This window comes from Cuculus canorus, chromosome 1, assembly GCF_017976375.1.
Source record: "Cuculus canorus isolate bCucCan1 chromosome 1, bCucCan1.pri, whole genome shotgun sequence".
Classification (NCBI taxonomy): domain Eukaryota; kingdom Metazoa; phylum Chordata; class Aves; order Cuculiformes; family Cuculidae; genus Cuculus; species Cuculus canorus.
The window spans coordinates 136,238,278-136,264,059 of NC_071401.1; the positions used below are offsets into that span (position 1 = coordinate 136,238,278).

A 25,782-nucleotide genomic window follows, 5' to 3' on the forward strand; every position below is an offset into this window, starting at 1 on the left:
TTGCATCATTAAAGGATTATTTTTATTTACCTTCTAATATGTAAACCTTCAGGGTAAATTCTTGAATCATATTTTCCGTATTTTTCTCTAAAAACAAGGGAAGTAACCACGGATTAACTTCTTGAACTATGTAACCAATTATTTTTAAGCAGCCTGAGATTGTTATATATTCTGATGATTCAGGGATAGCGCTTTATGAAAACTCTGAATAACTCATAATTATTTTCTTATAAACCAGAGTATGGCATGGAAATCCTTGCAGGTGACTCCCATAGTAAGGTACATTTGAGTAGAAGTTCTATGCTATGTTCATTCTCAGAAGTTTGCTTACCCTCAGCAAAAAGTTTAATCTTGATAAGGCTTCCAGAAACATATCAGCTCCTTTGTTGGAAAACTCATATCTTCCAGCAATGAAGAAAAATAAGGTCTTCTCAAGACTGAAGTCAAGGTGGCTGAAGTAAAGCAAAGGGTCAAACACAAAGCATTTTTCAAGATACAATCAAATAAAAGACATAAGAACTTTCTATTCTGTGGAATTTATTATCCCAAGAAACTAATGAAAGTGGGCCTTTTCTGCTGTTATTTAAAATAAAATTACTATCTTAATCTGATAAACTGCATCTTGGGTAAATAGTGAAAAAGATCAAGACCAGCAATCTGTTAAGCAGAGTTAGAATCAGTGCATAAATTTCCTTTAGCCTATGACAGAAATCCCAGACAGATATTTGAATAAGTTGGTAATATTTCACCTCCTTTATGAAGTACTTTTTAGTCTTCTTGTTTTGTTCTTGCTCTATATACTGTTGGACAACCATTGCTAATTTGTGTAAAGTGAAAGCATACCCATAGAAATGACCTCGAATGAACTCTTGGATCCTAGCCTTGTACATAGAATGCAAATTCTGAAACTCATGCATTGCTGAAAATTTCTTAATGTTCAAGCCATTTGGGGTGACAACATCTGGAAAAGCAGAGAAAAGGCAGAGGAAGACATCTTTAGAATCAAACAAATTTTTAATGAAAGAAATAATGTGCCTTTCATTTGTCAGTGTGTCAACAGGTTATGCACTCTTACTACTCACAGGTAGGGAACAGCACTGTCTAACACAATGATCTCCACCAGCTTACTTCACAAAGCTATTGCACGTGGCACTTGAGTGTTTATAGCATTGAAATGGCTTGTTATCATTTCGACCTGTACTCAACATTACTGTAGACCCTGCTGAGTAGTGAAGTCTCCCCATACTCTTTTTATCTGCTGAGACTCTAAGCAATGTCTCCATCTAGCCATATGGTTTTTGTTTGATATGCTCTTTACCTCTTCATTCTTGATATCATTTTTGCCTACTTTATCATTATAGATTGAAAACTCTTGAAAGCAGAAACTCTGCTGCACTATGCACTTGTTTACTGCATGGCACAAGAGAGATCTGTTCTGTCAAGGCTTCTGAGGATTTACCAGTAAAGGGAGAATATAAGAAACCTTTTTAAAAAGTCTACCTTTCAGTAATCTGTTGGATTTCTCCTAAAGCAGACACAGAATAGTATGCTTTACACTTTTACGGCTGCTTTCCTCAAAGATTCCAATGCATCTTACAATTAAAATTTGCTCATTTCCAGTATCTTCTAAGATGGAGTTATAGGATATACATTGAGTTATAAGGATAGACATAGTCTGTTGCAGACAACACTGAAATTCCATCACTCTTCACCTTTCTGGTAGAGTACACCAGCTATTTAAAGGCTTGCCTTTAATCTTATTGAAGTAAATGGAAAGAATGACATTTTCTTTGCTTTAAGTTGGTTTATGAAAGGCATGTATGGAAATGAAAGGGGAGGCCAGTTGCTCAGCAGTTGCATTTCATAGTTACACAATTGGCATCAGTAGACTTCTATAATGGATTTCTAATCTATGATATCAGAGATTCTTCAAATACAAAGAATCTTCAAAGAGGCACTAACTGTTAGAGGGTGCACTGGTGCTGGTTTCATACTTGATCTGGTAAGCATCACTGGATGTCTAATAAACACAAACATTAACTACAGTAATTTTAAAAGTTCTATGAATCATCCAAAGGGCCTTCAGTAAGATGTCGTTCCCTACCACATGTTTTGTTCATGTAGACAAAACATCATCTTCTTTGATCTCAGTGCACATGGTTAATATCCCTCCCACATATCACTATTACTGAGGAGAGTAAAGTCTCTTTCTTGCAACTGATGCAGGACTTGAACATTACTTCTGTTGTGGTCTTTCAGTCAAGGATGCCTGAAATTCACGGTTTCCCATCCTTTCCTCTAGGAGTAGAGGTTTGTATGCCTAGCATTAAGCATCTGACCTAATATAAAACTGCCTCATTTCCTGAGAGTTAGGGACACAACGTTAAAATATCTATGGCTCATTTGGCTGATTGCATATCAAGATGATCTCAAATACAATCAGTTCTCCAGATGCTGTCCATTGACATTTTTCATGCAAGTGCTACAGCCATTTTTAATTACTTCCTTGACGTTTAGAATTTGCTTTAGCAGCATATGTATTTCCCTGCCAGGTAAGCGACCTCTGATTACTCTTTATCAGGTAAAGGGTTACATAAATAGGTTAACAGCAGTAGATAAATATATAACCTTTATTAGCCACCATGCAATATCAAAAATTTTGATGGATCTGTCTTGAAACACCACATTTCAAACTGAATATCAGTTTTCACTAAGAAATACTTGTTAGGTATTTGGGATTTGGTTCTCAGTGAGAAGCAAAGAGAGTCTTGGTGGGCCTGCCAAGAGAACTTGTGTTCTGCTGCTGCCCAGCACTAGGAGCTGCTCCAAACTAACCCCTTTGTGGCCTCATATGAGTCAGGGGTCAACAGAGAAGAAACAGTCTCCATTTCTCTTTATCTTTACCAATAACATATAGACTCCTTACTCTGACTTGCTCCTTGTTCAGCACAGAAGAATTGGCTCATAGAGGACACATCTTTGAGACTGCAACCAATTCAAGCTCTTTGCAATAAAGTAAGAATCCTTGACTGGGTTCCAACTACTCTCTTGCAGTCATTTATCAGGGAGTTTTGGGCACTTTCACCCATCATCAGCAACCTGTATATAACCAACTCCCATGTTTTGTGATTCAACTGCATCTTCATTTACCTTTTCATCAGGATTGGGGCTCAATCCATCTCACATTTAAGCCTTTGAAATACAAGACACAGCGTCCAAAGCATCTATTTCACTGCTTCTGCTAAATATACAACAATATTTTGGATATTTGTGAGGCAATATGCCCTTGGCCTAGGGAAGAAGTGATGACAGAGAGCTTTTTTCCTACTTTAAGTGTGTTGCGGGTTTTGTTGTTTAATGAATTAATGCCATTTTTGTTTCAAAATTGTTAAAGTAGGTCAAATCAGAATGATTTGACTTCTGTATTTACAGGAAAGAAACTAGCATTGATTTAAATAATAATTTCACCATATCATGTTTTCTGTTGACAAATCACTAAGATTCAAGGTTGACTTATGCTTTTTCAGATTTTACTTCTATAATTTTGATCAAATATATACAGATACAAATATGAGGTCTTAAGAGATACCTAAGTCTCTTGGAATTCTGATTTGAAGTCTTCTCTACTGCTAATGAGATATGCATTTCACATATTTCATACCTGAATTAAAATAATAGATATCCCGTATCAGTTTTCAGGTTGCTGGAATATAACTTCTGATCGCTGATGGAATATTGCATTATATATGTCAAAGAGAACAGATTCAACTTTAGGTACTCATGCTTTTGACAAATATGATTTGATAAATTATTGGTCAAAAAGCATTATAGGACTTGAAATCAGTGTAATGCAAGCATTCAGTTTGCCAGGTTTAGACTGGCAAATCAGCCTTTGTCCTGGTGCAAAAGCTTTCTACGCAATCATGTCTACTGAATTTTAAAGGGGCTTTTTCAAGTCATGAAATTGATGATTTGAATTATAAACCAAGTATAACATCAATGAGAAGTGCCAGAGATAGCTCTACATACCACGTTTCTTTAGTTATTTTTAGTTAACTTTGTTAAATTCAAATGCAAATAAAAGTTAACTGTGCCAGTTCTGCATCCCCCTTCTAACTGTTAATTGTTAGATTGAGAAGTGTATGAATTATTTCAGTATTCATGTTCCTTAGCAGAATTCAAACTCAATGATCTACTGAAGGTTTGCTGACTTTCCCGAACAGCCAATGTCTATGCCAATTTCACTGCTTCAGACAGAACAAATAATATAAGAATAGACTCCTAAGTATGCGAGTAGACTCCTGTACAGTTTACTCATGGTATAAGATTCAAAGAATATTATTAAGGCACTTATTCCCATCAGAACATATTTTCCACTTATAACTATCTCGTAGGATTTGGGGTACCAGTTCCTACTGAATTTCTTTCTAGCTCTGTCAACATGAAACATGATATGTGGCAACAACTTTTTAACCTAAACATTAAATATATTTACTTGGTTTCTTTAAAGTTTCAAGAACAATCAAAAAAAACTCAGCCCTGTGAATTTCCCTGCATGGAACTCTCTTCAGCTTCAACTGACATTCCATCTGTTGACAAGCTGCAGATCTTGTCTCCCAAACTAAATGGAATTCATACCCATTTCAGTCTCCTAAAATCTCCAAACACAAACTATGATTTTCAAGAGTAGCTGTTTGGGGAAGAAGCCTCATGCCAATATAAAAGAGCTTCAAAATCTGATTTTCAGAGGTCAAGTGCTCTGCACCTGGTAAAAAACAAGCCCTTTCAGATATATCCCAGATTAGATGACTGAACACTTGAATTACTTTTATGACACGGCCGTCACGTTTAAAATAAAAAGGACAAAAATCTTCTAAATTCATCATCCTATTGACAGTTAGTCGTGAATGAGGGAAATAATCCAATGAACAACTTCTTTTATCCTGATGCATGAAACATGTGGTCTGAAGCAATTAAGTTAACTGGGTTTATGGTCCCAAAACTATAATTAGCACTGCAATTCATGCCCAAAAAAATCTACAAAGAATAAGCAAGTCAAAAAGCCAACAGTAATTTGAGCATTGCTATACTTAAAATATCCAACCAATATGTGAACACACCTCCTAAGTAGTCTTGGAATGGTTTTGCAGTTTTCCCCCTAGGATTCTTACCTGCAGATGGAATATTGTGGCTTGTCCTTATAAAGCGCTGTGCTGGTTTAAAGAGAACTTTAATAATGCTTCAAATTGGCATCATGACTTTACTCAAAATCCATGCATGGAACACAATAAGGTTTGTTGCTAAGTTCCTTATTTTATTGGACTAATACAAAGGGGGAAAACAGATGAACTGTTGGGCACATTTCTCAACTACCTTTTCAAATTATACTATTTGGTCTACTAGAAAATATATATATATCTACGAAACTTATCATGTTTAGATCCTAAGATCAGGATGGCCACAACCACACTGCTACTTCTAGCTGTGAGCATTACAGGGAAATTAACTGTATTGATTTACAGTATGGTTTTCCCCTTCTTGTCTCTTTCAATATTAAGTAAATGAAATCAGCATCAGCACTAGAAATCAAAACTGATCTAACATTCTGTTTTGGATATGAAATATTTTGCTACATTTCTAAAAGAATATATCATCCATCTCTAGTAAGGAAACAAACTTCACACTGTAAAAGCTGGTGAAATGTATTACAAAGGTTTCAGCTTCTGCTTTTATCAGTTGACCTGAATATATTACCATCACTGGAAACCCTGCTATGGACAAAACTCCTGAAGCTGAGATGTGCTTGCAAGGAAAGACTAACATCCATGAAGCTAAACCTATGCTCTCCTGAAATGGTACTGAAAGCAGTTATTAAATGATGCTGAACTTGATTTCTTCTGGATTTCATAGGCTACTAGAGTGTGTTTCTAGTTATATTATCTGCACTTTTCTTTAGCAAATTGGTTATTCTCTGTAGTGTAACTAGACATACCTATGCATGTGTCCTTGCTCTTTGTGTTTGTATACCTATCATTATTTTCATTCAGTCTGAGGAAATGCAGGTACTCAGAGGAAAGGTAATAAAAAGACAATTCAGGTCTTACCAGGATTTCTTTTAAGCATATGTTCTGCCTCTATAGCTGTTATCTGAGAGACTGTGGTGAACACATGGGCACAATGTACAGCTGCCCGTTCCATACAGTACCGATGGTAAATCTGCCTCTCTCCTGCTTCTTTGTCAATGTCAAACTGTTAAATAATAAAATAAACAAAAAAGACACTTTTCTGTTATGTTCATCAGATTTATTACAACAAAATAAAAGGTCTCTTGTGTTAAGCTCGATTTCCCCAAGGAATAAGAATTATGTGATTATGCTATTGGTGTTTCTTTCTGATTTTTGAACCATTTTATCAGTTTCAAAGAGTTTGAAGGAACAAGACAGCTCACAGTTCCTGTACATTCATCAATAAAGAATGGCAGCTCTGCAATGGAAGGAGACCTAGATTAATGATCCCATGAAATGTAAGGATTAGTCTATACTACTTGGCAATATGTTACGCTGCATCTTGCTTTGCTTGTTGGAAAACCTGCAAGAGCAGGGAAGCTGCTGGTAGCTGAAGGTATAGGAAAGAGAAGATAAAAAGGAATAGGGATGAGGACTATTTGGGTGGCTGGGTAGAATGGTGGGAATCATGCTTAGGCACCAGAGAAATTGAGTTGTGGTAGTGAGGCAGGGTGTACGAACTTAGTCACAAATCCCAAGGGAACAAAGAAAATAGAAAATGAGATATTTTCCTATACTCTTCCTCCAAGTTCACTACTATTATTTGCTGCTCCTTTTACTTCAGTTTGAATTTCTGGAGGCAGATACAAGTTAAATTGCTAGATAAGACTATTCCAAATACCATAGCATTTCTTAATCACCTTTAAACCTTGCAGCTACACCTTTTCTTACTGAATTTGCACTATCCTGATGAGAAGGAAATGCACAATGCCTATTGAGTCCACTTAAAGGTTGGAATGTTCATTAATGATGCCCACTGCAAAACTGTTACAATGTAGCTTAAAAACCAATAATGTTAATGGAGTGCCAATGGCTACAATTAAATTACAACCCTTTTAGTCTTACATGATGTTTGGCTTCTGGGATCCGAGGTGTTAACCTCATAAGGGTAGCAGCATAGGCTCCAAATGAGCTACACAGAGAGTGACAATGATTTTCAATGAGCTCTGTCATTATCACTGCCTAATACCAGGTGCAGTCTGATTTTGATTGCATTTGACTGCAACTTCATTGACCATAACAGAGTTAACCATTATTTTAGGCTGGGCAGACAGCATTTCAATAGTTAGGACTGTCTGAACTTCGCTGCTGCTGGTTGCTAATAAAATTCTAAATTTAAAGTTATATACTTCTAAAGTTTAAGACTTTAGAATTTAGTTCAGAAATAAAGTTATTTAGACCACCAAATTTCATGTTGATTACATGCTTCAGGTTGGTGCATAATAATTTTAAGAAATTTCAGCACATGTGAACCATTTCAGGGAAGAAGATTTAAACAATTTTTTTTTTTTATTTTTGCTTAGATAAGTATAGATGTAAATATAGATGTAGATATAGCTATCTCAACTGTTTTGCTAAGAAACTTAAGTGCTTTTATCCACTGAGCACTCTAATTTTGCAGTGGTGCTACACTGCTGGTAGGAAAGCGACTTCTGCTGTATTAGTTGAAAATACCACTTTAATTTGACCAGAAAAGGAATCTTGAAAAATTTCAGCTGAAAATTTCTAGTGAAACTAGGTATTCCTGTACCAGGTATTGATGATCCTCTATGTCAAGAGTTTCTAAACCTGCCAAAGATATTTTTAGAAAAGCCAGGAAATACACTTTACCACATATTACACTATTTGTTAAACCATTTTTCAGTTGTATCATCATATATCATATTTCTTATATTCACCATGAAAATTTTGTTGCACGAAATACAACCATGTCACAAAAGATCTTTTCTCTAGAACATGCATCTCATTTGTCACAGAAGATGAATGGTAAAAAAAGCACAAGGCAGAAAGACAGAGGAAGAGGAAATAAAGGTGAAATAATTTGACTCCTTAGAGTGCCATAGACCTCTAGCATGATGCTTCACTTACCCAAAATCAAATTTTTCACAAGCATTTCTTAACTGTGTGTTCCTCCTTTTCTGGAAGACTACCTTGACACCTTTGAGTCTTATCTGTTTAAGTGTTAAGCAACCACGTCTACATCTGAAATCCACCAGACCTATGACGTGAGATTATAAAGTACTGCTGATTCCAACAAAAGCTTCCCTAAGAAAATGTGGACGATGTAGCTACCTCCCCTCACATCAGTGTGGTAACCTAATTAATGTTTCTGGGGCATGTAGATATCACTGACAAATGCTGCGAAACAGCTCTTGAGAAAATCACAGATTCTTTAGAGCAGAAATCTTAATTACATATTGTAAATAAGGTGTGAAGCTGCATATTGAATGATAACAAAACCAAAAGTTATTACGATTATTCAATAGTTCTGTGTCCCAAAGACACAAAAGGAGACAGTTCTTCAGTATGCTGGCAAACACAATAAATGGGATGGGATTCCAATGCATAGTTGAAATTATACAAGTTTTTCCCAATATGTCTGACTGTGCATTAAAAATAACTTAAAAACCGCTAACAAACAATTAACTGGCCAAGCTTTACAAGGTTTTCCTCTTTTCTCTTTCTCACTAAGAACAGGTTTCATTACAAAATGTAATTAAAAATGAAATTTGGGACATATTCACTAACTGTAGATAAACACTTCATCTACAACTGCTCAGAAAAGGTTAATAAAAGGATTGTTCAAAGCAATATGGCTTATTTCTTGGTAGCTTTTATTTTTTTTATTGCATGAAAGCATTTAATACATTTAACATGTATATATATTCATGTTTACTTCTTCATCGCTACTCATTTTTTCATCTTCTGGAAATAGGAAATATTTGATTTTGCACATGCTTGCATGACTTTTGGCACACTTTTTAAAGGTACACCATTCCATGTCTATTACAAAGTATAAACTGAGGTCACAGAGTTCTCACATTTCATTTGCCTTCGCTCTCTAGCAGTTTTCTGCACCAATCGGTAAAGCAAGATCTTGACCTTTGGCTTCACTTGTAACATGGAGTAAGAAACATCATTAGGCACCTCTGAGCAGACTGGACAAGCGACTTCAGAAATTAAGCCTTAGACAAGTTGAAGGGCAGGTTAAATGGAACTTAGTTGATGAGATAGGGCAGGAGACAAATATAGTCCACACAGTACTGTGCGAAGACAGCTGAGCTCGCTGTGACAGTATTACCTCCATAATTAGAGGCAATACAGGGCATGGCACTGTATTGAGTCAATACGCTGAAATGAAGCAAAACACCAGTGCAGCTAGTTTGCTCTTCACCCCCAAATCAATGTTTTTGCCTGGGAATCAGCTCTGCTGTCTGAATGTTTGTCTGTCACAGCTCAGGCACCTGTGAACTATGTTCCATTTCATTCACGTTCATCAAGAGCAAAACAAAATATCTGTGAAGTGCGTCATGCTTACTTCTGTTTGTTTGCTGTTATCAGCAAATGGGAACACTAGTAAAGCCACAAACTAAAGTTGCATCAAGAGAAAAACAGATAAAAAAGACATATTAAGTGTTTATAGAATCATTTAGGCTGGAAAATACCTTGAAGATCATTGAGTCCAACCATTTCTTCCCTCAGTGACTAATAAAGACTAATGATTTCAATGTCCACTTTACTGTAAATATTCCCCTGCTCTCAGTGAGGATCCCCCTCTACTCTGACTGTTAGAAACTAAGCAGATTATTGGAATTTACATCATGGCAGGGATTAGAGGGAGGAAATGTCTCCCATATAAAGCCACTCTAATATCAAAGCAAAAGAAGATATTCCACAAGCATAACAAGTTGGAGTAAAACTCGCATTTGCTGCAAAATAATTCTGAGGGGAAAAAACAGCTCACTGCTATCCTTTCTACCGACCCATGTGATAAGCGTAACAATCCATTCATGCTTTAAAATTCAGCATGCTAGAGGGGACAGTAGGTAGCGTGACAGTCTGGTTAAGAGAGCTAAGACTACCTTCAAGTGCAGAAAGAAGACAATATCAAGCAGTTATCTGATACTGGTGTTGTGCTGGAAATGGAGCAGTCGCTGAACTAATAAAAAAAAAAATCAAAATCAGACATTCCTACTTCAATAAGAATAAAGACTATACTAGCTATGTAAATATTTTTCTGAAAGAGATAAATTATCACAGTCTGTATACAACCTCTAGATACTGACACTAGACTACTTGTCCATGCAGCAAAGAAAAAAGGTATGATGAAAGCCAACAAAAGTTAAACCAAGACAAATTCAAATTCGTATTAAAATATACAGTTTTGATAATGAAAAATTTTGTGACACCTTTGCATAAATATAAATTCCCCTCACTACTTGAACCTTACAAAATCTTTATAAACTCTTGAGGCAAGTAGTTTGTATCTCAAATAAAAAGTATAGGCTTGATGCATTAATTTTTAGCTGACAATTTCAAGCAGAGAATGAAATGAAATCTTATAGTCTCTTATTTTCACTCCAGTTCACAATGTGATTCTGCTGTGGAACCGGGAACAGAGATAGGTCTGGAGTTCAAATTTCTCATCTACCAAAAGGCAGAATGGAAAGATCTTCACTTCTAGCATAATCTCTCTGGTTGCCATTGTCTGAATTATATAAGAATCATCCTTATTAAAAAAAAAACCTTATGTCAAATTTAACTCCCATTGATTGCTATCTTGTGGAAATAGAACTTTCATTCTGGTATAGCCCTGCCATGCCAAATAAGAATGAAATTTACACTTCCTGGCTTAAGTCAGATTTCCATTAGCTGTTCTACTAACAAAGCGGATCAGCTTTGTATAACAGTGAGCTCAGTGACAGCTGTGACAGTACTTGCGTTCCTATATTGTCAGCACAAAAGCTCTTGGCTGTTCATTTTCATTGAGATTTTTAGAACTTTTCAGACCTCTTGAGATGGAATTCTCCACCACTCTGCAAACTAGATTCAGCTACACTTTACCAAATGTAAAATGGTCTAAATAAAAGGGTTACACATTGGCAGGACAAGCTTATATGAGGAAAAAGGCAAGGAAGAATTTTTTTTCTTCTCCTTAGAGCACTTTTTCCATTATAACTCAAGGCTATTTTTTAGTAAGAAGCATCAGAGGCTGAAGCCTACAAACTTCTGCATTATGCTAGGCCAGTGGTTCGCAAAACTATTTCAGATGGTTACCTCTCAGATGAAATTCCAGGTTATATCATTTGCCGAAAAGACTGTTTCCAGTAAGGCTGTCTATTCACCTATGAACTAGCCCGGATCATCAGTGCCTCTCAGTCAGTTTATGAAAGGTGTTGATCTATTTAAAAGCCCAGAGAGGTGCAATGAGATCAAAAAAACCACGAACCAGACAACAACAAAAAAAAACTCCAATAAGCCACTCCCCCTAAACAACGGGGAAAACAATAAAGATTAATATTCTTGATCTTCAGCTGAGAAGTCAGTTCCTTCTGAAAAGAAAAAGGGTCCACAGGCTCAGAACCTTTTTCACAGAACTTCCTGCCTTCTGGACTAGCTATTTTGATTCAGTTTGTTTTAGCAACAAACATAACCTTACTTTCACCAGTACAAAAGCTACACTGGATATGGGGGCTGTGGTAACAAAAATGCATTGCTGGCTGGACTGTTTGAACATGTAAAACTGACATAAACAAAAACAACCATAGTTAAATCTATGATAATGTCTCTGTTGGGAATCGAGCTCATTACATATCCTGCTTGTTATTGAAATCAGAAAATGTTGACTTTGGAAGAGTTCAAGCCAGTAACCTATAGGTAGGGTTAGCAGTCCCTGACCCAGCCATTTACGCAAGGTTCTTCAGATGCTTAAAAGTAGATAAAAATATCACACACTACCAGTTACCAAGCAAGTTGCCCCATGTTTTGTTCTTTTTGTTTTCCCTCCCTTCCTTCCTCCAGAATCAGTGTGATTCAATGTGAACATAGGAATTAAAATCAACACTAAGTAGCTGTTATATGGTTATTGGTTTGAGGTTCCTTAGCTCAGGCATAGCCCATTTGCTTTTTGTTATATGCTGCTGAGGACAAAACAGTGTTACTTCTTGTGTGCACTATTCTGTGTACAGTGTTAAGGGTTTAATACCTAGATTTCCACTGCAGAAGAAGCAGCTAAATTTCTCCCAGTCCAGATAAATTGGCTTAAGAATGTAAGAATATAAGAATTGTATAATCTCATACAGTAATACTGTATAAGAGCCAAGATCCTCTCTCTGATTGAAGCAAAGAGCAGGTGGCTAAGGAAGAGGTCGGGAGTCAGACAGCATTACATTCTTTACATCCGTAATGTACCCTCCTACCGTCCAGGAATCTACAGCTCTAATCTACTAGGTTGGCTAGGTTTTCAGTCTCCCAGAAAATGTTCCCCTTATAGCTCACAGACTGACATGTGCCCTTAGCTCACAAAACAAAAAGTTTTGGTTGCCTACAGTTCAGGTCTGTACACGATTTAGGGAATCTGCAAAGAATCATGCATCACAGTGTGGCAATCCTTCACTAAACCATTCTTGTTTTCCCCCAAAGACTAGTAATGTTGAAAGTCAAGTTTTCACAGGTCCAGTGCTCGTGAAGGCAATCAGACGACCACATGGAACCTTCCCCTCCAGTTTTACTACCTGACAGGGGCTGATGACTTGAACTATTTGTTCATAGAAGTGCTAGAGAAAATGCCAGCCACCCTGCACTGCATAGCCCTTTGCCTGATCACTGATATTGATGTTGGGACTTGGGCCAAAGTCTTCTCTGGTCTAAAGGTTCTGACCTCACTGGCTCACTTCAGAGAACACATTTGTAACTTCCATACTTCTGCCAGCTGACATCTATTGAACTTCGCTAGGAAAGTGACTTAAATTGGTATTTTCCACTGTGGATTACAGAGAAAGAAAGAAAATCTCAGTAATGCTTTATCTCTTTAAAAGCAATCTTTCAAGTCATATCATATATTCTGGTCCTACTTATCTACAGGGGTGGTTTAACACTGAAGTAGAAGAGTGCTGCACTGCGCAGGCATGCACACATGCATGCATGTGTGTGTGTGCAGAACAAGCAGGGCTGATGGACAGTAGAGGACAAACTGGAAGTGTGTTGCACTGTCAGGGCTAAGAGGAAACATGAGAGTGAGGAACACCACTCTGGTCACACACACACAGGCCACTGTGAGAGAAGGGAAGGAAAGGACTGTGAAGATGCCAAGTAAATATCTTTTATCAGTCATCAAATAACCATATCATGGTTTTGCCTGTGGATCCCAGTGTAAAATACTTCAATGCTGCAGAAAAGCAGCGCTGAGTAGAGCTCTCTCTAGCAAGTACTCTAAGCCAACATTTTCTAGACTGCATTGAGGACTAGAAAAGAGAACATGAGGTTTCCTCTTTTACCTGTAGGAGCTGTGTATGCCTTATTGTCACTAGCCTCAGCTAAGCCACACCACTTCCTTTTGTGCTGCAATCATTTTTCTGTGATATCTGGCACAGCATGTACTACAGTTGCATGTTTCCTACCCATCTCAGCTGCTGTGCTTAAAGCTGGTGAAATAGTGTCCTAGCCATGAAACACTGCTCAAAAGTGAGAACTTGAAGTAGATTATTACAACTCTTTACAGGAAGAAAATTATGCAATAGCACTGAAACAGGTAAACCAGCTACTTTAGGCTGGGAGGGGATGACACATCCTAAAAATATATTGTCCTATACAAAGATTAAACATTAGATAGCCCTGAAGAATCTTCTCCACGGGACAAACTGCTTGATGCTGCTTGGTTCACTACTAGAAGACAGCAACAAAATAGCCTCTGGAGACTTAGCTATCTGTATTGTTTAATTACTGCACTCCAGACCAACTTCTTATGTTTCTCAATTGACTTTTGGGCCAGGTTGACCTTTTTACAGCCAAAGGAGCCCTCATTAAGATGGGTGACCTCTTACTAAAAGTTAACTTTGTCAGGAAGTGCTTTAGCATACTATAAGCCTGTTAAACAGTAGTATAACAGCTTGGCATCATTCCCTTTATTGGTATCTTTAAATGTCAATTTCTCCACACAAGGCAGAAAGCCTTAAGGTCTAGAAATCCACAAGTTCCATCCCTTATATTTACAGCAGTTTATAACAATACTTGAAGCTGCTTCGCATTTCATGTCATATATTCTTAGAAGAAAATCTGAATAGAAATTTCCATATTTGTCATGTAGCTGACAGCAATAGAATTTGTGAAGCTTTGCAGAAGGATGGACACCACCTTATTGAATAAAGTTGGTCACATTACATGTGAACAGTAAAAATTATATTAATACTGTGTCCTGATTATAAATATATTAAAATCTGTAAGTCTGCACAAATGTAAGAACATGACTCTTTCTTTTGAGTACGCAGGCAAGGGTGAGGCCCCAAAGTTATCATGAAAAGAAAAAATAGTTGCTTTTGAGACCACTTATAACTCACCAAATTAACCAGAATACAAACCAAACCAAACCAAACCAAATTTTTTTTAAGATGTTCTTTTATAAACGGAAGACAAGGCTTCAACATTTTCTTTGTATTTTAAGCCTAATCTCTTATTTTAAATGTCCCTCCTCCCCCCCCCCCTTTTTTTTTTACTATGGCTTCCTTACTAACAAATTATGCCTCAGAATGCAAGGCTGAATTAATAAAGTTACTGCTGAAAAGTCCCCCCTTTCTCAAGTGTTAGACCTGAAACAGCATGGGTTTAGTTCTTTCAGTCTACTTCTGTCCATAGAAAAATAATTTAATATGACTTTAAAGCTAAATATAAGGAGAACTTGAGGAGTAGGAATGTCTAGGCTCCTGAAACTTGAGTCCGATAGCATGACTAGGTTATTCATGCTTCTTCATTAATGCACCTAACAAATGTGTCTGTTAGGAGACTAGTTTTCCAAGGCGATAGATGGGAGGCTGATGTTTCAGATGCTAATTGGAATATGTTTGCCTTACACTGATTGTGAAGAGGCCAGTGTAATTCCCCTGACGGTTTAGGGAGCCTAGAAATAACCACCTGTGTTAGTTACCTTATATTGGGCAGGATTCCCCCTAAACACTGCCATGCTGCAACCTTTATTCATATGACTAAATGAGTGGAGACATTTACTGCTAGTGTGTTCAGTAGATTTAATAGTTGGCTTTGGTGGGAAAGGTAGAAAAATAAGAGGAGTAAGGTGAATGACTGTTTCCTCGGAGTACAAGGGAATGTCGATCTATTCTGTGCTTCTGGCCAGTAGAACACTACTGCTTCAGGCTTGTATTTGGAAGACACTGTTCCACAGTGTGTCAAGTTTAAAATTGCCAATTGAGTAATTTTCTTCATTTATTTCATCCAAGGAAATGTATGGACAGTGAACAGGGCAGTTGTTTGACCCTTTTAACTACCTTTCCCTCAGTAATGATAGAATGCAAAAACCTCTTGAACTCAGTTTGTCTGAAACCATAATAAAAATCCCAGATCATGTAATGCTCCTCTGCTAAAAGCAGTGCTAAAGGCATCTGGGTTCTTGAAACATTGGTTTGTGTTATGCTTTGAGTGGAAAGAGAACAGTGAAACCCCAATCCACTGGGCAGTTTAGAAAAGTTCTAAGAAACAGATGCGTGTCTTTTGAACTCAAAAAATACTTCTTGCATTTGCCAGTTACAAATTAAGCCTAGACGGAAAAGCTTGAAAGTGGAAGGACTTATTATGACTTGCAAAAACTAAGAAGTAAGCTGGGGAAAGGGAATAAAAAATGGAATTCCAGGGTTATTTCAGCAAGCATAGGGCTACTGCCTATTTTTTCTACTGTCTTTCATCAAGAATGAGTGCTGTGAAGCTACACTTGAAGTATAAGATGATGGCTACAGTTGAATAGGTTTAAACTCACTTGGTTACTCTGCTGCTTACAGTAATTCCTAAACCACAGCAATCAACTCAAGCAATGGATGCCTTTCCTGAACACAAAGGGCAAGATTCTCAAAAGATACTTGACTTGTAGTTATGTCTGGGCCCGTAAATCTCCTCTTGCTTTTGAAAAACATCCCAAGCCATTGAAAAGAAGGCTAAGAATCTCTGTTGGCAATCCCTTACTGTTGCAATATTACTCCATGTATCAGTAGGCTGGACTAAGGCAATGACTTGACTGGAGGCTCAATGAGTTTCATTATTCTCCAGTGGAAATCTGGTAAATCAAAGTGCAAGTATTCTAGACTCCACTGAGCTTTAACAACTGTCAAATGACTCAGAGACACACACACTCATACCTAAACACACCATGGTCTTACAAATGCTATTTCTTGTGCTATGGAACTGACAACTATGATTCAGTTGTGAGTCAATCATGAGTGATCACGCAAGACAGAAAATACAATATACGATATAGATCAGTAAACAGAAAAGGAGTTGGGAGCTGATTAGCCAAAAAAAAAAAGGAAGAATGAGAAAAATGTCTCTTACCTGGTCAAGATTGTTGTAAAAATCTATACTGGCTGCACACAGGTATCTCCCAAGCAGAGTCGCGTGGGTAGTAAAAATTGTGGCAACAGGAAGTTTCTGAGATCGAGACAGTATTAAACCCACTCCTGCCTGCCACTCATGGAAATGGGCAATTATGTTTGGCTTGTCATCAAACTGACTGGAAAGCTGAAAATAATTAGAAACAACATGCATGAAATACACATTATCCTGCTTATCACCCCAGCCTCAGAAACCTCTTTTTTTTGTGCCTTCCCCTGTGTCATGATTCCCATCAGCTCTAATCCTTAGCCCAAGAAGCACATGTGCCTCACTAGTGCCTCAGAACAGTATCCTTACTAGAGCATCAGGGAGCTCTGGCAAGCATAGTCACTCTTCTTTCTTTCAACTTACTCATATGCTGCTGAAACTCCTGTTTCATAAGAAAATCATGAGCACGTATGACAGACAGATGATTCTGCAGATAACAAAGTTTCCTCTTTCCAGGTAGGCTGTGGTAGAGCAACATGTGAACTGACAGTGCTGTCTCTGTCTGCCTGTATTCCCTGTGCAAGGAAGTATCTAATTGCTGTGATATGGCTTGACTGGTTTCAAGGACAGTTTGTGAGTCTGGAAACTTGACTACCATAAGAGACAAAAAAGTATTTTGAGATCCTCCTTGTAAGGGCATCTGGTGTTAAGAAGTGTTGTGGTCTGAGCTAAAGTAGAATCAGTTTTCTAACTTCTGCTATGTCTCATCTATGTAACTTCATTTTCTGAAAGCTAACTGCATACTCTTCAGACAGCATTTCTCTCTAGCAGTGATAACACAGGGCACTGGCATGCAGAAAGGCCGTTCCTTATACTTATTCCTGTAGAAACCAAGGCCACCCTCGAGATAGTGAATGCCATAAGTCAGAGGCAAAAAAAGCTGCACCTGCAGGAAGGGGCAGATAGGACAGGTGAACACAGGACAGTGACCCCAAACTGACCAATCGATTATTCCATCCCATATATGTCATACTTGGTATAAAACTGAGAGATCGTGAGGATCTTACTCTCTTCTGTACTGGTCAATGTCCAGGGAGGACCTCATCTGTCTGTTTGTCCCTGATCCCAGATCCGTGTGTTCCTGAATCCACCTCCTGGGTCCAGCCTCCCTCCTGCCACTCACCTGCCCTGTGCCTGCCCTACAGCATTTGTGGTGACGTATAGTCATTGAGGGGTGGGGGCACAATTTCATATGTTTGTATGTATTCTGTTGTTTTATTTACTATTATTATTACTATTTCGTTAAAGCTGTTTTAGTTTAGCTTCCAACCCACAAGTTTTTTTCCTCTTATTTTCCTTTCCCTGGGGGCAAGGGGGAGAAGGGAACTGGGAGCCCAACTGCTCAGTTTGACCTGCTGAAATTTGCTGGGCTAGGGCTAAACTATGATGAGAAGAAACAGAGAGGGAAGTGACAGTAAAGACATAGCAGTTTTCACAGAGGGCAGCCCCCTTGCCCCCTTATCCCAGAAAAGTACAATTAAATGACCACTTAAGATTTAGGTTTTAAATACAAATTCAATCTACATCAGGTATCAACTTTCTTTAAAACATAGTTTTTAAACTGGAGAATGGGAACCACATCCTAAAGCTTTTTTGCCCTGATGACAAGGCTGAAGTTTGAAAGTCTCTAGATTTAAAAACTGTACCTCTTTTAAAAACCAGGCTGTTAATGATCCAAAAATCACAGCATCATTGGCTTCTCGGTCATGAAAAGGGATCCCTATGTTGCTGACATCCCAAAATTCACCTTTCCACCTGTCCAGATTCCAAGCTGCTGATCCTATATCGAACAGTAAGACATATGGGCTGCCTTCTATCAGCCATCTTCCAAAAAAGACCTTTGGGAAAGAGGCAATGATATAAGCAGAAAACATTAACATGAATGCAAAGGCTAGTTAGCATAACTATTTCATCCATCAAAATGTAGGTTTTTTACATAATATGTGCTCATAGTCCTACATACCCAGGATTTGTGGTTTCCCTTGCAAAATACCCAGAGTTATCCTGGGCAAAAGACAGGGGGGGAAAGGAAACTAAAATCTTTAGAACATTTTGGTTTTAAGACCTTAATTTTAGATTTTTATTGCAATGTTAACATTTTTTCATTAAAAAATAGCTTAGGGAGACTACACTTGGTTGAATAATGAGGTATTATGTTCTTATTGAAGTGTTACATTTATGCCACTTTTGTTCTTACTTCAAAAGTATTGTTTTATTTCAGCCAGATTTGTCACCAATCTTTTGCCATGTATGGTGATGGATTTTGTAGGACAGGTGCTTGAGACCTGCAACTACCATGACATTTCCTCATTCTGCTCAAGCAGTTGATGCCCTTTGGCAGAGTGGAATGATCAATCAGAAGATATAATTCCTAAACCACATCAGCCTTAAAATACAGCTTTCCTGCTTTATTCACCATCAGTATAGTTAAATGCCTCTAAAAGAGTATTTAGAACTTCACTGATATAACCTTCCTGCCCATCCTGCCCTACCAGGAGAGTAGGCTGAACACAACACAGTGGGACCCACACTGCAGATTGTACCACTCTGCACACTCAAATTATTTCACATTAATTCTACCACCAAAATGGCTATAGCAGCAAACATTAACTGGGAAGAACAATGTACTATAGGGATGCTAGTGCAGTTTATACACCTTGAAAAGGAATCTTTTGTCACTGTTCAATCTCATTTCATCCAACAGCCCCTGGGACCTCAGGGGTTGAACCCAGCCTTGATGCTAGAACATGCTTTATAAAGGTCAGGCCTTGAAAACCACAAAAGGAAAACTCTTAGGCCTGTTTGCACTAAAAATACAGGGTGTAAAAAAGACAGATGTGTGAACAAGCGTCAGCTCCCTATGTGTTTATTTCAGGCTATCCAGGTTTCTTATTCAGCAAAATGGGGTTAAAAAGCAGGGAGTTTGTATGAACCCAGGCTTCATCTAAATATGGAGTCAGGTTGCGGCAAGGAACACACCTGACCTGAGAAGTTTGGAAGCATTCCTAGGTCCCTTGGTTTAAAGGGATCTATTGTGATGCATAAGCAAAATCCAGACATAAATGCTAATAGGATAAGCACAGCTCCTGGAAACTAGAGCGTCATTATTAGAGATCAAAGCTATAATTGATATACCTGGGACAGATTTGCTGCTATGCATGAATACTCCAGCAGCACAATGCACAAGTTAGGCTGCCAGAGTTGGCTTATTACATTCACTGGGTTGCTGGAATAGCATGAAGTGTATATATAGCATTGCAATTAATATACCCCACAAGTCTTTAGCTGTTCCCCAGACAAAGAAATGTTACACAGCTTGCAGAGACATCTCTTCGTAAGCAACAGAGGCAATATGGCAAATTTGATCAATCGCTTATGAAAATCTGATTAGAAATAAGAAATAACAGTTAGATTAGACCTTTTAATTTTAATCTCAGCCTGAACAACACAAGCATCACATAGCGTTGGTGTCCCAAATACTTTCACAAGCTGTGGCACATGTAAGTCCAGCAATAGGTTTTTATAACACAAAGCACAATAGAACCTAACAACAGGAGATCTGTTCTTACAGAGAGAAACAACACATTGCCAGTGCCACAGATGTTGGCAGAAGTTTATGAATTTCTACATTAAAGCATATCATGGCCCTCAAAACCAGAACCTTGTAAGAACACTTCTTTGCTGCTGCCTCTCAATGCTGTTCACATGTTTGGCACACATTATAAACAGGCAATTTTTCCTCCTGCAGACTGGTGTCTCTGAGGGACTCTATGCTGAATTTGAGTCAAGAAAAGTTCTAGATCTCTGATGAGGACTTTCAAGAAATAAAGTAACATCTAGCATGTGTCATCTTCCCTTCATTTTCAGGTGCTCAGTTGTTCTCAAGGCTGGAGCTGCTTGCAGCTTAGTATCTTGCCCATCAACAGCAGATTCTATTCCTTTCAGCAGGTCACCTTTACAGTTAGAAGTTTATTCCTACTTTCTTATTGGAGAAACTGAGTCACATGAAGGCTATGAGGTTTGATGGAGATCACACAGAAAACCCTGGTTAGTGTGAGAAACACAGATTAATTCATTCTTTGTGCTGTGCTTTAACCTCTCTTCCCCGGGAACAGAGAGGTAGTTGCATTGATCTGAGGAAGCAGATACTTCGTCAGTTGGCTGCTTTTCTTGAGTCTATCTCTGTTTTGCCCCTTTCTGACTTTTAATTCAATATAATGCTACATAAAAATTGGGAGTTAGTGGAATGCTTTTCTCTCTCCAGCACAAGAACACCAAACGTAAAATTAAGGATTTAATCAAAGTGAGGTCATATTATATCTACTAAAATCTCACTGTGTTTAGAGGCTGGATAAATAAGTCATTAATCCAATTAAGTAGACTTGCAGATAAATGACTGTTAAAACCTGTAATTGGATAAACTAGTTCTTCCTCAAAAATAACCTTTAATGAATTGACTCTGCTGTTCTAACAGTGGATTCTGAGCCTTTCCCATTGTGACATTGACCAGGACTGCTGTGTCAAGTGGAACAGCAAGAGCATTAACCAAAACTGTAATCTCCTCAGAGTCAGCTTTGTTAGCCGGGGAAGCAATAGCACATCTTATTTACCTGACACCCTTGGCTTTTCATGGTGTTCATTGCCTTCTCAACTGCAGGGTTTGGAGGTTCACATGTTTCCACTTGAGTCTTTACATTGTGTTCAAAATAGGGACCAACCAGAAAATAGTTTTCACCCCATTCATCTGCAGTAATTTTGGCTTTTGTCTGGATCACAGTGTAAATGCCTCCCACTGCAAAAGAAGATCACAAAATACAAAAAGTAGAAAGGTGTGCAGGCCACAAAGAGCTGGAATAAGCTCCAACCCACTGATGGTTCAGATATACCTCTAGTTAAAGCACTTTGTGTATTCAGATTTTAAGTGAAACTCAGACTTTATCAAATAAATAGAAGTTCAGTCTCTTAAATGGGATCAGAGCTTCATCATTCAGTTTAGGAGTATGCACTGACAGCAGACTGTGTAATTCTCAAGTGACAATCTAATGCTTTGCTTCCTCCAAGGTGATGGCACATGGCTTCCCTCAATTTCTCTTCTAATCTTAAATGGACCCTTTCTACCCTTAACTGTTTATTTATCTAGTCTGTGATTTTTTAAAATCTCCTTTAGGTATTCAAAGTCACACTAGAAATTTTCAACCACTATATTTTTTCATTCTTACGTTATTCCCCCATTTTGGGAACTTGATTCAAATTTTGAGATTCAAATCGTGGGTCTCATGGTTTCCACTCTTCCATGCTTAATTTTGATCCTATTGCATCCCAAGTACAGCCTTGTGCTTTTTAATTGCAAGAGTTATAACTTTCAAATACATCTTTTATGATGTGAAAATACATGGTGTGAGGACTCAGCTGGTACTTCTAGCTTGTTTTAGACCAGTCACTGAGAGAATGGACTGATAGATATCATTGACCTCTGGCTATAAAAATGGATTTAAAGCAATATCCTCAAAGCAAAAGGTGTCATGTTCCATCACAATTCTGAAGAGCTGTTAAAGTTGGAAGGAATGTGGCCTACACTGCCAATATAAATGCATGCAGCACCTTCCACCAAAATACTGTCCATATTAAAAATAAATGCAATATAAAAATATATAAGAGAATGCAACAGTGACATACCCTGAAGAGTCATTACAGATCTATCTAGTCTTGCACATGGTATGCAAGAATCACTTGGCTGTTGTTCCTCACATTTCTCCATAGCCAGCCCCATAAATCATTCATTGGCAGGGCAGCCTTGCAAAGGCCACTTTGCCACAGGACTTGTGGTGCCAGGCAGTGGGCATTCAACCACCACAAATTTTGGAAAAAAACAGTGCATGCTTGAATCCAGCAAGTGGGAGGGAAGGCAATGGAAAAGAAAACCAGAGGCTAGGTAGCTGCTGTACATTAGGGACAAGTTTAGCATAGCTTCAGTGATTTTAAAGTGTGGTAAGGTAAATGAAGCACAACAGGTGAAAGTGAACAATAAAGGAAGCATCAGGAAGGAAATTAGTGCTCCAACTTAAAAATTTCATCCTCTACTGAACTTGAAAACATTTGGTAACACTTCAGGCAAGAAGGCTATGCTCTGCCTTTCAGCAATGACATCAAAATTACGTAAGGCGTCAGTACTGCAAGTTGCCAATGACTAATAGCAGGTACTCCACCCAGAGGTGCCAACGGTCTGTGTTCTGCTGTGTATGGCAAGAATCTTCACAGGTTACCTGATAATCCTTAAAAATCTGCAGCAAATGACCACCATTTACAGTAGAGCACCTGAAGTTACTCAGCATTTGGGGAAATTAGCTCTCAGATTAAATAAACCGTATCACCTGATAATTACAGAAATCCTTTTGCCAGGGCTGGTATCTTGCAGTCCTGAGGAACTGAGTGATAGAGCTATGCTTTTAATTTTGCTTGTGGAAAAGTAATTGGGCACTTAAAATCCTTTTCTTGAGAAATATCCCACTTGTTTTGAATGATTGAAGGGTCCCTAGCCCTTCTACTTTTATATTGTGAAGTCTTGGGATTTTAGGTAGTTTAGAAAGAAAAACAAATGCAATTCCAATCTCCCATCTTGCAAAGTGGAATTAGTACAATAAACTATTACCCTCCATAGTCATTCAAGGCCTAAGGCGACAATCTCACAGATGTATGTTCCTAAATAAAGTTCACAGTTCAAGAGTTTCAGATCGTATAAACATGGAACTGCAGAAGGAAATCTATTCTTCTGCACTCCATTAGGACAAGAAAGCTAAGAAATTAACTTATAGTCACCATATTCCAAATCCTGGACAGGGATTTAGAGAAATCTTAGGTAAGTGACAGTACATATTCCCTCCTAGTTCTTCTGCTGAGAGAGACTACTTAAATAGCTTGGCTTCAGATAGATAAACGTATAATTTTATTTATATTAGACGAGTCAGAGTGCTCAGCCCATAAAGTAACAATGACCCGACTGTTCTTATGGGTAGGTACATTGTATGACTATAAGGCACTGCATAAATAAGAATAAATATGGGACTTAGTAGAAATCTTAGTCATGAAACTAATTGGTTTTAACTGGTAGAAATACTGAGCTTACAATAAGGGAAGATTTCTGTGCAAAGCAGCCCAGTGACGCCAGGAAAAGAGAAAATATCTACATGCAAGATGAAAGATATTAAATAATACGATAAAGCTGTATATAACTAGAGTGGTGCAGAGGTCTTTCCCCACTATCACAAGAGTGGAGATCCTCCTCTTTCACACTGCAAGGTGTTCAACATCAGGATCAGGAAGGTAGCAAAGTTTCCACAGCTATTACTTTTAAGATTAATAAGAAAGCTGAAACTTAGGAGCTGAATAGAACCTGGAACTCTGTTTTGTATAGCCAACAGCTGAGTGTTTCTTTTCAGAAGGTTTTGCGCAACATCACTGTGTGTTGTAAAGCGTGCCCTGATAAAGATGTATGGAATGCTTGTTCTTAAGGAAAGAGTGGAGAGTATGCTGCACAACATAATCTCTTGCACAGCACGGTAAAAAACATTTTGGGGCATTGATTTGCCCGATATGCAATGAGAGGTACTTAGGATAAAAACAAAAGAGTGTATTTTAAGGACTGTGAAAACTCTTCAGGGGACAGTGTGATAAAAGCTGGTCCCAAAACATGCTTTTGTCTTCTCCATCGCTACGGACATATGATTCACAAAGGGTATTGTTGCATAAACTTTAGCTGACAGAGGAGGCAAAGTGTACAAATGAAAATATATGTTGGGCATAACTTAAAAAAAGTTATCCTGAGAAGAACAGATCAATGTCTACAATAACGTATTGGCTTTTGAAATTACACTTTTCCACAGCAAACTCAAGGAATACATTACATATCCTAACGAGATAGCTTATATCTGTTCAGTTACTTTGAATTCCCTGGAAATACCTGTGCCAGTAAGCACAGTTTACTGAGTAACAGAGTAAGCGTTTACATATTTGTTTGGAACCTAAAAGAATTCTCAAATTACTTCAAACATTTTGGTAAACCTCCTTATTTCTTCTCTAATATGACGTTAAGGTCATATTATCAACAGAAAACCTTTACAAACAACACGGTTGTGACAAAATTCTGTGATGATGCAAGTTTTTGTATGCAGCCCCTGAAGTTTTGTACTTTGGAACTGGTTTTAAAACAAACATTAAAGACAAAATGAGATATAGATGCAGAATTAGGAGAGAGCGGATCCAGAGGATTGGTTTGGATCATCACAAACATGGGGAAATAGCAGTAAAATGTGTATAGAGGGCTACTTTAGTGTTCTGATCTCTCCCAAAATGCTTTATTAAAATATTATAAGTTTTAATGATTATTAAATGTTCTTGCGAGAAAAATATTTCCATTAATTCTTTTTAAAATGTTTTTTAAACTCTTCCACCACAATAAAGGAAATCAAGTTAAAAGGGAAACCAACAACAAATCCTTTTCCACACTTATTTCCTTTCCATTCTTCCTCTTTTTCCAGGGAAAATTTATCTGGCATGGAAAGGGGAACTAAAACGCTTGGGAAAGAAGGATTTTGTTCATTTGAGAGATGTTTGACTTTTTTTAATGTCTTCTTTAAAGAACATAAGATGAAAACAAAATATTTTATCAGAAAATATTTTTATTTTTAAAAGTCTGAATATTTTCATATACATAACCACTACTACAAATTTGTCTAAAAGGGTTATCTGCATTACTCCAGACATTTTCTTCTTTCCTCATTTCAAGTCCTGGTGCATTAGTTCTTTTGTATATTTAAAATCCAAGCAGCAATTAGAGCCCTCCAGGATAGTCATCAGTACTATCTAAAGAAATAAAATGTCTGTGAGCCAAGAACAGTCTCACAATATCCTGCAGTACGGAGGACAACATTAGGCAGAAGTGGAGATCTAACTATGCAACTGGAAATCTTTGTTCAAGATCTAATTCATAGCTCTGCTCTTTCTGCCGCAAGCTGGTTTATGCAAAGATGCATTTCCAATGTTTTTTGTCACCTGATGAGGAAGGGTCCACAACTTCAAGGATTACCTAGGAATTGCACTGATGAAAAATCTTATGGAGGTG

General features: G+C 37.8%; 1 protein-coding gene across 1 annotated transcript in view; it reads right to left on the reverse strand.

The window, feature by feature from the left end:
- GYS2 (glycogen synthase 2) overlaps positions 1–25,782 on the reverse strand; it is a 47,821-nt gene that overhangs the window by 16,617 nt on the left and 5,422 nt on the right. Inside the window, exons 2-7 of the mRNA XM_009569794.2 lie at positions 21,275–21,456; positions 18,311–18,502; positions 16,617–16,802; positions 6,105–6,249; positions 844–961; positions 332–452 (exon numbers count right to left, since the gene is read on the reverse strand). Of these exons, the coding sequence (XP_009568089.1) occupies positions 332–452; positions 844–961; positions 6,105–6,249; positions 16,617–16,802; positions 18,311–18,502; positions 21,275–21,456 (944 nt within the window). The remainder of the gene's footprint in view (positions 1–331; positions 453–843; positions 962–6,104; positions 6,250–16,616; positions 16,803–18,310; positions 18,503–21,274; positions 21,457–25,782) is intronic.